General features: G+C 34.3%; 1 protein-coding gene across 1 annotated transcript; it reads right to left on the reverse strand.

The window, feature by feature from the left end:
- Window positions 1-797: 797 nt before the first annotated feature.
- Window positions 798-10,547, reverse strand: LOC121312187 (forkhead box protein P1-like; the record flags this gene model as incomplete). The annotated part of the gene is made up of 3 exons (XM_041244140.1): window positions 798-931; window positions 6,383-6,581; window positions 10,397-10,547. Coding segments are annotated over 3 exons (459 nt in total), but the record flags the coding sequence as incomplete, so codon positions are not given.
- Window positions 10,548-12,642: the final 2,095 nt, after the last annotated feature.

Below are 12,642 nucleotides of genomic sequence, written 5' to 3' on the forward strand. Positions count from 1 at the left end.
AACAAGATGTTGCCATGATAAAAACACTTGTGAAAACATAATACTGTGATTTTTTTTTTTTTCTTAAACAGTAATATTAAACAGAATACTCAAAGGTTTAATTCCTTTCAGTTTTAAAACAACTGCTGATGCAATCTAAAAAGATCCTCAATGAGAGGTTTAGACAACAGAATAATAATTTTAAAATAATCTAAAATTATATCACACATACTAAATTCAGCTATTGTGGGTAAATTAATTTGGCATATGAAGGAGCTATTATTGCAAAATGGACAGTAACATAATGGATTAGAAAAAGGAATATAATAACTGGTCTGGGTCAGCTGTGTGTTGTAAGCAATCCATTACTTTTACTAAATCCACCAAAAATGAATGCAGAGTGAATTTGGTTTATATACCAAAGCTGTACCATATTCTGGAATTTAACATAGACAAACATGCACAGTGTCTAGCGTATCTGTTGGCAATGACAAACATCCTCTTGTTTGTTTGTTTGGTAGAAACACACAGAATCACCATGGGTACTGTATTTAGCTTAAGAGTCAGGGGGCCCTGTGGTGTACCTCAGTCTGGGAGCAAACACAGCAGTGGCACCACAGCTGAGCAAAAAAAATCAGTTACGTTATTTGGTTTACCAACAATAAATCACAAGCTTTAATAGAATTGTCAAAACACAGTTTATATTAAATCACTAAAAACTTAAATATTACTGCTTCCTAAGTAAGTCAGAGGGCTGCTTCACCATGCAAGGCAATTAAAAGGGCATATTTGACATATTTGCAATCTTATTTTAAAAGAAAAGGTATATCTTTGCAAAGTTACTTACTTAAGGAATGATTGAAAATCTTCACATATTGTTTCACAGCCAGGCCATTTGCATACACCATGCCCATACAGAGGGTGGCTGTGTGGGTTATCTTCGTTGGATAAGCTTAGGATGAGGGGGGAAAAAAAACAAAAACAAAACACAACCATTTTAGTACAATATATGGTATTTTGTAAGGTCAAATTTTTGCAGTAAATGTTGAAGTAGACTTCCAAATTAAACAAAATAAGGATACAGAAATTCTATTTTGAGGGTTCAGTGTAGCCAAACATTTTTTGATAATGAGTAAAGGCTGTAGTAATTTGGACATCATAATTAATATTCAATAGAATGTGCAAATTAAAACGACATATCGGTTATTGGAATACACCATCAGTAGTGAAGGACTGAAGCAAATGTTAAAACTCAAATGCTTTTTTCATAACTAATTTAAACCTTAAAAAATAAGCCTGCCTTAGAATTAAAACTGTGTGTAACATAATGCAACAGAAAGACAAATCGTACAAGAAGGTCTTACACACATAGTGGTAGGAACTCATTTTGTGACAGTTGTGGGGTATGAACTATGATTAAAAATGTTTGTACTGTATGTCTTTGAGTGTGTCTGCAAAGTATCCTCATGAACACAAAGGGTTAACCCTTCAGGAGGATTCCAATCAATATGTAACGATTTAGCTGCACTGATCCAAGTCATGAGACACTTAGATCCAGACTATGTGGTGCTCAGGGAAATGTTGTCTCTCTTGAACTGATCGATGAACCGTATCCCAAAATCTACCTTGTGGAATTGAGTTTAGGACACATGATTGCGTCAACAGTAAATACACTATCTTCCAGAAAACCATCTGGCAAACGTAAGCAAAATATTTGACATTAGTTGAAAATATACTGAAAAAACATGAAGACATACAATAGAATGTATTGTAATTTATCTCTGTTCTTGATTTAGTTATTAGTATTTTTTATTCATAATTAACAAAACATATATCATTGGTTGAAATTTGAGTGCAATTATAACTGTTTTATCGACAGAATACTAATCAAATACTATGGTCAATATTACCCACTTATTCCAATCATAATCTGCCACAGATTATTTACACTTAGCTAATTAAATTCAGATTTAAAAAAAAAAAATCTGTTACGTTGTCAAACTTCTAGCATTGTTACCAATATATATTTTTAAAACACATTAAATAAATACAATTTCAACAAACAAAAATAATTTGTGTGCATCACCCATGACTCCCACAGACAATGCTTTTATTGTTTAGACCTGAATAAACAACTGGAACATTCAGCGGTTCCATTCTTCAATAGGGAACACTGAGAGTTAAATGCACCTTTCACACTACACTAGCCTCTGCAGCTGCAGGCACATCTACAGTCATTGTATGAATGGGACAGACTGCCATATGGACTTAGAAACTGAACATGCTGTACGACTCTCAGCTACAAGTGCCTAGGGGACTGTCCTATATAGGTACCACCTGTGCTTTAGAAGCTCTGTGCTTCTGATAGAATTCACAACCCATGAACATGTAGCTCAATATTCTTACAATAGTGAAAACAAAAAGACACCAAATGTATTTCCTAAAACATTCTTAAAGATCTGTTACAAACCCTCACTAAATATGTATTGTTTTCTGTGGTAATGGAAGTTTATACCAAGTACCTACGATTTTTTTTTTCTTTATGTGAGGAAAAGAGCTCTGCTCAACATTTCTAAACAATTTTTAATGCATAAACACCATACATGTCAGAACGGCCGAATTAAAATGCTCTATTTTATTTTGATGTGCCAATTCAGCTGGATAAAATAACTGTACAGATTAAAATCTCAATTTGTTGATTTAGGCAAAGCTGTACCTAGAGTATTACACTTTAAGGGTCGTCACAGCTTTTTCTGTACTATAATTGCTGGTACTATAAGTTCTGACTTTTCATAACAAGTGATAATTGTATTGCAATTAGAAAGCAGTGGAGCATTCATGAATGTGGTTAACACTTCTTTTTCAAGATTATATATATATATATATATATATATATATATATATATATAATATATATATATATATATGAATTATGCATACACATACATTAGGACCTCTGTTTTGATACAGCTAATAAATAGATGTGGAAGATCCATTATAATGAATTTTTAACATGGCAATGTCCCAATTGATGGAAATTGTTCTGTTTTTGTGTAATTTAAAAGATTTGTTTTAAATCTTTCCAAGTGGGCATGTTGGTTAATTCTGCATTAATAAGATATTGAATTGTAGAGTGTACTGGGATTTATTGTGCACAGAGCTCAGAATAAAGGCAGATGTGCCCTTTTAAATAGCAAATGAGTAGTAAATTACAAAAATTACATAAAATGATCTACATTAGTGTAATAAGAGAACTATGGAATGGTAAATCCTTTGCAGCCTTTTTTTCACCTCAACCTCAAAGGCAACACTTAAATTAATTTTAAAAATTGTCAAATTCTCTAACAGTTAAATTCACACATTCTTAGTCAGGAACTGTCAGGTTCCTATTATTATCTCACAGCCCCAGGGATGAGCTATAATGATCTTGTTACAACAATATGGAAAACGGTGCCATCAAAAATATCACTTTAAAATTAGACATGCATACTTTCAAAACTGACATTGAATTTATAATGCAACGTTTAGCCCTTGCTTGTGTATAACCTTTAAGATATCTGTCTGTATCTTAAACAAAAAAAGTGTTTCTCAGTTGATACCATAAAAGCAAAATAAATCAGCTGAATAAAATCAAAGCATGTAAAACACAGTGAGTAATGAATTCCAATGTTACTGAATGCCCAACAATCACACAGGGAATGGATCTTAACAAGACTTGATTTGAGCTTTGGCATCCTCCCCACAAATCGCACTATAATATCCTTTAGCTCTGAATATTGATAAATATCTCTTCACATCACAAGAGATGTTGCTCTCAATTGGCACTCTCCACCAAACACTATTTTTCCTCCCCTACACTCAAGGGTTTACCCTGAATGATTTCATTATAATTTTCCTTGTAGAAGACAAATTAAAGGCGAGAGCAGGAGTGTTGTGCCAAATCAGATTATTTATCTCTTTAACAGATTGCTGTGCTCCAAACCCCATAGCTGCTGTTGCTGATGGATGCTGGGTAGAATGTGGGACAAGTTCAAGTAGGGATGCTGCTATGCTCCTCTCCAGTAACACTGAATGGGAAATACACCTAGCCGCTTGAACTTGTACTGTTGTCGATTTATGGCACTGAACTGGATAACAAGATATTATTATTATTATTTCTCTCTCTTTTTTTTAAGCAAAATATGTAATATACATTTTGAACTGTCAATTATCAATTCTATAATTAAATATACTTGCATTTATTTTAAATGGAGATGTTAGCATATGTTTCAGCAACATGGTTGAATTTCTTCTCCTTTCAGAGGGGAAGACAATATTGCAAGAAAAGTGCCTGTGGATGCACTTAAGGCTTTAGTTGCAGGCGTCTCAGTGCCTGACCACATTTTATATGACACATGAAACCAACCACATGGTGCTTAGCTCTACTGTAAATGAATGAGTCTCTTAGAAGAAGAGAAAAAAGCATCAGAACGGAATTTACTGTTGTCTGAAAAGATATAAGAACTGTAAAATTCCATCAATTACTGGATAAATGTAAGTAGTGTAATTAAATGTTACATATTATTAAATGGGTTATACCATAAGGTTCACAATTTGATTAATTTAGGACCATATCACAAATGAACTAAATTGCTCCTTTGTGTCAATAATATATTTGAACACCTGCATGCTACTTAAAACAACTTGGTTCTATTTCACTTGAAGCAGCATCCTATTAACAGAGACACACACATTCCATTGTAATAAACACAAATCTTAGTTTCTAAGACCAATTCTATTATGTGGATAGTGAATGATCTCAGACACCATATTAAACATATTTTAATGTTACCATTACTTATCAATACAAGAACATGTAATGCTTTATAACAAAATAAACATTAGCAATCGAGTATTTTAATCTATCTATTGTACTTCAAATTATTTTTGGAACTAATGCCCTTACTACCCCCCCTCACACTCACAAAATTACCAAATGCTTGAATTTTTTTTTTATTCTGAATAAAGACATTTTAGAATATTGAGGATTGATAATGCTTTATTTAAAAATGTACCCAATTCTTTATTTTTAATTTGTTAAAACCGTGTTTTCTCTCGGGATCAACTGCAAGTATTGAAAGCAAATTGGTAGGTTTTTTTCCTGCCTGTTTTCCAGATTACATTTTACATTTGAGATCCTTGTTTGAAGGTGAAGGAAACACCACTAATCCATACATCTTTTGTAATGCTGGTTGTTTACCCTGGTGTGGCAATTCACACTTCCTGTGGGTGTCTTTGATAGCACCCATACACAATGACTTAAGCAAATCAGTGTAACATTGTCATGACGCATAACATTATGCTTGGGTCTTCCTATAATCATGGTCAACCTCTAGGTCTTTGACAATATTACATCCACAGACTGTTGCCTTGGTTGTGGGTTTCACTACTGCGTCTATGAATGCATGAAAGATCCCCCTCCCCTAAAGCATGCACTCTGTTCTGATGTGTTTCTATCTACTGTAGCAAATGCATTTTAAAGACCCACCATAAGATTAATGTAATTTACAGAAGCCACAGTGATATTTAAAAATCAGAATGACATAAAAGCTGAGGTCTGCCCACTTCTAGAGCTGCTCCATTGTGACATGCAAACTGCAGGTTCTCATTTTAAAGTGAGCTATGTGCTGTACTCCAATCGCAACATTGGCTCTCGATGTGTGCACAGTTAGAAAATACTGTAGTATGTTCATGCACCATGGATAATATACAGTTTCACTGCCCCAGAGATTGCAATTGTATGACTATAGTACTTCAGATTGCACATTATGCTTACTAATTTTAACAGTGTAGACAAAAACAGAACAAAAATACAAAGTCCACTTCTGTTTCAAAAAGAATAATCGTATTCTAGCATACATTTTAAATAGTAGCTATATCATTTGCACATTAACATATATCTTTTTGTATAGAATTTCTTGAATATTGTTTGATTAACAAATCCTTAAAACCATTTTGCTACTTCCTCCTTCCGATCCACAGCCATACTTCAAAAGGAGATCCTACATCTGTGAACCCTTCCTTACCTTTGACGTTTGATGGTTTAAAAGGGCTAAACATGTTTTCATTTGCAGTTTTCATAAGGACACAGAGGTTTTGAGCATTGAAAACACAAGTCAGATGCTGCACAGTGAGATCACTCTGCCTTAAGGCTTTTAGTTCAAAGATCACTTCATGAAACAAGAAAAACAAAGTAAACGTGTTATGAGAAATACATGGTTTTCCTTAAAGGAACAGCAAATCACTGATTTCCGAACATCTACCGTGCTTGCTTGGAACAGAAGAGTCTTTGTGCAGCAGATACATAGCTGCACAGTATGTTTGGATCCTGTAGCATGAATGAAGGGAAATGAGCTGTACATACCATTCTCTTTTGGGAGTGTGGCTCACATGTTGTCCATTTGTTGAAGCATGATGGTTTACTATTGACGAATTCTTCGGGGGAGCAGGTGAGTGGATGGAGCTAGTGGACAGGTCCAGGCTTCCGTGGTTGTTCGTCGTGTTTTCATCTTTACCTCCAGTTACCTCTTTCCAGAGCTGCTGCACATCTGCTGGAATCATGCCTGAAACAAACACATTGGATAAATAAATCAATTAACAGCTAATCCAACTGTTGTTGTCGGTTAATTCAATCAAAAGGGTCTGAAACAAAGCCAAGTGTTCATTGGAAAATACTTTACTATGATGTAATGCACTCGCAACAATTTTTTTGAATTCCCTGTGTAATCAGAGCTTGTCTGTTTACAAATCCAAGAATTGTGAACCATTTAATGTCCAAAATAAATTATTTCCTAAAAAGACCTGCCATAGCGATTTAACATTATAGATCAACATATTGTATTACAAAACTAGCTAACAAAATCCACAATCACCACACTACTTTTCCATGTATAATTATTAGGGGTCTACTTAAATCGTCGTAAATTTATGTATTTTTCACGGGTAGGTTGCGGAATAAAATTAGGATTTCGCGGATCTGTTTAAACATTAAACAAACCTATGTAGACAGTATTTCAGAACATTATAAAGCTAAAAAAACAGCGGTACTTCTTTCCTTACTAAAACAGAGTGCTGTCATTTGTTAAAGGCAAGAATACAGCATCCCCCTGCAGTTGACTTGCCCATCCATTGAGACTGCACGTTCTGCATCCACTCAATTGGTTGGAAGTTAAGGCAAAGCTTTGCCAAGTTATACAGATGTGCAACTCAATTAGAAACATCCCCAAAACTTGTTTACCCAAGGGCATCTTGCATGCTTTAATAAAGGCAATATATGCAGCACATCTATTGTCATGTTATTTGTCCCATCCAATAATTCATTTTATTAGTACCGAGTCAAAACAAAGAAAACGTGGCTACTCTGGTCAAAAATTTCAACTGCGAAAAAGATAAGCAGCAGGTTGAAGCGAGGTGGCTGTGCTAGATCGTGTAGTACTGATTTAACCTGCAGACAGGAATACTTTTTGTCTGGGCTTACTTTCCAGTTTGGTTTCTGAAAGCTGTTTATTTTACATTCTGTTCAGCAGCCTCTGTAGTAGCCATTTGTGTGATTATTTCAATCTGCATGTACAGTTTCTTTGGGAAATATCTTTAAATGACCATCAGCTGAAATATACTTTGCTTTTTCTGCCGTGTGGTTGCATGCATTGAATTTACTGGTTTGTGCTGTATTTGCATCTTGGAACTGTACTAAGTTGAATTGCATTTGAGGTTTTCCTTTTGAAGTCAAACACACTACATCAAGTAAAGTGCTTTGGCTTAATGTATTCATGTTGTTGAAAATAACAGTGAGATGAGGATCTCAATGCGATCAGCAAAAAAATATTTTTAATTTGATAAGCTACTAAAGATTTTAATTATGCTCGTAATAGAGAACATTGGTCTAATGAGGCAATGGACTCAAGAGAGCCTAAGTGGCCAAGAACTGTGAAGTGAGTCTGATGGGATTGCTGTATATTCACAGCAGATCCTTTGCATTTCAAAGAGCAGTAAATGATTGCAGGACAAATCAATAACCTTTCCACGTTCTTACGTGCATGCTAGCTTTCATTCATTTTAAAGTGTATGCTGTTGCGTTACTGACAACTACAATGAATGCATATTTAACACAACACCACAATGCCAGAAACATTTTGTAATTAACAATACCTATTTAGTTCATGCAAATGAACTGTATTCTTCTCCACTTTAAATGTTACATGTTACACTGATTATAATCTTAAAATTGAAGTTACTGTAGAACATTACTCCAAGGAGAAGGTCACTGCACAACCCACTGTCCTGTTTTACTGCATCTGAACGATCATTTTGCAACACCTTGCAAAGTGACAGTGTGCAATGTATTTTTAGCCAACATGCTTGACAGGACCGCCTGCACACTAACAATTGTTTGACAGCCATGGTGACCTCAACACCACTATTTACTCAGATGAAACAATGGTGAATAGACGTCTCTGATGATTACAGAATAAGATGAGACCGTGTAAGTCAATGTGTCCCTTTACCATCTTACAAATACATTATTTTTATTTTATTTTGTTTCAGGCTGGGCTGTACAGTACATTTTGCATATCAAAGCTACTTAAAAATGCTGAAAATGTTAATACATTTAACTCACCTGCTACATTTTTATATTTATTATATCTATTTTTAACACAAATGTTATCGATGAAAGTAATATGGATTTGACGATAGGTTATCTGATTATTACAGCAGACAAATGGAAAAAGGAGTTCTAAAAAAGCATATTGTACTATATAGTCTTTATATGTTTTTTTTTTTAATACAGCACTGGTTTATCTTTTCATTTTCCATTTATCAAAACAACTATTCTCCTCATTAGAGGTTGAAAATACAGACACTGTTTTAAAAAATGTATGTTGTTGGGAAAGTTGATTGATTACTGCTTGCAAAACTCAATTTCGCAACCCCAGGTAGCTCTGGCTCAAAGACAAGCAGAGTTCTTCAACCTTTTTCTGTCCTTGAACCTCCATACCCAGGTGACCATGTTCAAGCAAGCAGAAAGTTGATTTAAGGTTCATAATGACATCAATTGAGGGCCATCATCCTTGGAATAAAAATGATTACCTTGTATCCCTGCCTCTTTAAACTCTGAAGTTTCTTTTCATGGAGCCCCAGTTCCACAGGGGATGATGACACCGCTGTTAGTTTATTGTTCCATCAGAAGCAGACCTTTGGAGCACCTCTGTTTATATTTCTGTAATCACTGGCATACTGATAGGCACCCCTTAGGCTTAAAATATGTTCTTTCCTAATGCTACAGGAACTATTATCCATACCACACAGCTAACCAAATCAATCAATGACACAAGGCCTGTATTACCTACCGGTGTCCCTGATGTGTTGCTATATGGATTACACTTCATGCATCGCCACATTCTTTGCTTTCATATTACTAACAAATTTGTCTTGTCACTGTCCCAGTGCCCTCTTTTGGACAACGTAACTGATGTTCTTCAGTAATGAACCTCACGATAAAAAAAACAAAACAAAAGAAAAAAACCACACAACTCCTGGGTGGTATGTCTCAGAGCAAATAAAGACAAGGTAGCCAATCCCTTCTGGCTCTGGTTTAGGAACAGTTGCTTTCAATGGCATCTAGCCTGACAGCTAAAGCTACCTGGCTGGAAAAAAATACAAGGTGCATTTAAGCAAGTTAATCCCATTTAAGAAATAAATAAATAAATAATCGATTTCGAAAAGTAATAAAAATAATAAAAGACAAGGAGCCTTACATTTACTCTAATGTTCTGAATAGTCAGGTTCAACTACTAAATAAACCACATTTAACATAATTAACAACTTTTTGGTATTTACTACACTGTACTGCAATTGCAAACATAATTATACCAACTACACAATTACCTTACATATTACAGTGTAATAAATGTAGTCCTCTATTCTTTCTGCAAGTATGTTCATTTAAGTCTTACAGAGAGCAGTTAGTCAAGCCTTCTTATGTAGTCTGAGTAAGCACACATGGGTCAAAACATTGATGCAGGAGCTCAAAGGTCTCAAACATGTGGGAAGGATTATTTTTAAATGAGGAGGCTCAATAAGCCTCAACAGGAACCATTTTAGCTTGCACCTAAACAAGGAAGTTGAAACATTGCTATAAAAAAAAAATACAAAAAAAAAAAAAAAAACAAAACAAAAAAAAAAAAAAAACATCTAGGTCACATTTATCTTGGGTGGGGCCGGTGGAGCCTGTATTCCTAAACTGTACTGTTTTTTTCTGCCTCCTTCTATGTTGTACGTTCTACAACAGTAAACAAAATGAAAACCAGCATGTGCCCTGCAGTAATCCCAGAGTGCATATTGTATTAGTTGACATGGCAGAAGTGATGGGGGTGCTTGCCTTGAGTCAGCTGGTGTACGGGAAGGGAAGCCTGGCCTGGCTGGATGGTAAGCAGGCCTTGCCGCTGGAGGTTCAGGAGGTGCTGCTGCTGAAGCTGCTGAACCTGCAGAAGCTGCTGCTGGAAGGCCAGCTGCTGAGCGGCTACCTGTTGCTGATCAAACACAAAAACATTACATTGTTACAGGAATGTGTCGTTACTGCAAAAAAAAAAAAAAAAATATAGGATGTACATAGGATACATATAAAAAAAAAAAAAAAAATATATATATATATATATATATATATATATATATATATATAATATATATATATATATATATACATATACAGTAAAGTAATAATTACCATGTTACCATTTGTCACCCACATTAAGTCAAGTACAGTCCAGTGAAACATTCAACCCCTGTACATGAGAAGACTTACATTCTTTACAAAAAAAAAAAAAAAAAAAAATCATATGTTGTTAATTAGCCATGACAAACCATGAAATAACACTGTAAATCATTCATAGAAACAACCACGGGATTTTAAATTACACACATTCATAATTCAGCAAACAACATGGGACAATGTTAAGTGTTTACTATGCAGGGCAGGCTTACATTTCCTTTCGTTTTTCTATGCTTTAACAATTGGCATGAAGTACTATAAACTTTTAACCAATTAAAAGAATAAATAAATAATCCACTCAAGTAAAATAAAATAAAAAATAGAAGGGTGTTTGCCTAAAATCACATCAATGGCAGGGATTTATTAATACCCAGCAGGTGGGTTTGACAGAAAGAGGTTGTTTAAAAAAAAAAAAAAAAATACCTGCGCACTATATACATCTTCTAAGCAATTCAACAAGGCATTCAGAAGTTTTCAAAAGCTTTCATAAACACAAATATTCCAACATCCTAACTGACCCATTCACATATTTTTCCTAATGTATGCTTGACACATTTTATGTGGTTGTTTTACCATGTTAAATGGCTGTGAAACTTAAAGAAAATAAATCCAGGTGTAAGACTCTTTCCATTTGACAATGTCTTTGCTGTGTAAGGAGTTCAGTGAAGCAGAACAATGTTAATTTTTTTTTTGGCTAGCAAGGGGAATTGTTAAACATAGATTTCCTCTAATAATTATCAGAGTGATACAAGCATAATAAACAGAAGGAAATTATCTAATATCCCCAATCTACCAAGAACCATAACAGCTGTAAGATAGTACCAAGACCGTGGCTAACAATAGTGGAAATTAATTTAACCCTCCAAGAACTGAATAAAGTGGATTTAAAATAAGCAAAAGATGCCTATTTTTTTTTTTTTTTTTTAAACAATAATAATAACTATAATGTAACAACTGAAACAATGAATAGTTATATTTTTAACACATATTATTGAGGAAATGTTGCATATGATAAGTCAGGATACGAAAGTATACAAACCAATTGTCCAAGAAAGAAATTAAAAGCAATGTATGCTGCCAAGCAGTGTTCCCCTCCCAATTACCAAACACAGGATACAAGTCAGTTTGTTTACTTCTCACAATTGAATGCATACAAAAAAGGTCTCACTGCAGTCCTGCTGTCAGGTCAGCAGTCAGTGTTGAAACACTGAAATACCTAGATAAAACTTGCATTTTTCGCTCCCTCCCTAATGTGTTTGTCAAAGGTCTACAGTGTTTTCCGAGGGCACACCCAACAGTAACTGTTTAAAAAAACAAAAAAACAAAAAGTATGGTCTGCTTATTTGATCACATTGAATGCAATTTAAAGTATACAGTCTAACAAGTATACTATTTATTTACAGGGTGTATTTAGAATCTTGTGGGGCTAAGAGGGACTGTGTTGACAAAACAGAGAAAGATAGCTCAGTCTGAGATGCTCTGATTGAAAAAAAAAAAAAAAAAAAAAAAAAAGGGTTTATTGTTTTATTTTGAAGATCAAAAACAGAAACTCAAATGGTTTCTCCTTGCTTAGAGCATGCTGTATTAAAATACAAACAAAATGGAATATCGTATTTAATTTAATAAATTAGGTTTATTAGCTCATATTATAATTATCATTATTATTAACATCAACAGTAAACATTTTAGATATCTACATGCTGAATATGAGTTAATAGTGAAAGGTAGTTGGAGGAGTAAATTCATTTAAGCCCCTTCCTTGTTAAGATGTAGTTATCCGCAAGAATAACTGGCATATGAATAGTTAGTCTGCAGGTTTAAATGCTGTACTACCTTTTCTTAAGGACAGCACTACT

This window comes from Polyodon spathula, unplaced genomic scaffold (assembly GCF_017654505.1).
Source record: "Polyodon spathula isolate WHYD16114869_AA unplaced genomic scaffold, ASM1765450v1 scaffolds_3676, whole genome shotgun sequence".
Taxonomy (NCBI): domain Eukaryota; kingdom Metazoa; phylum Chordata; class Actinopteri; order Acipenseriformes; family Polyodontidae; genus Polyodon; species Polyodon spathula.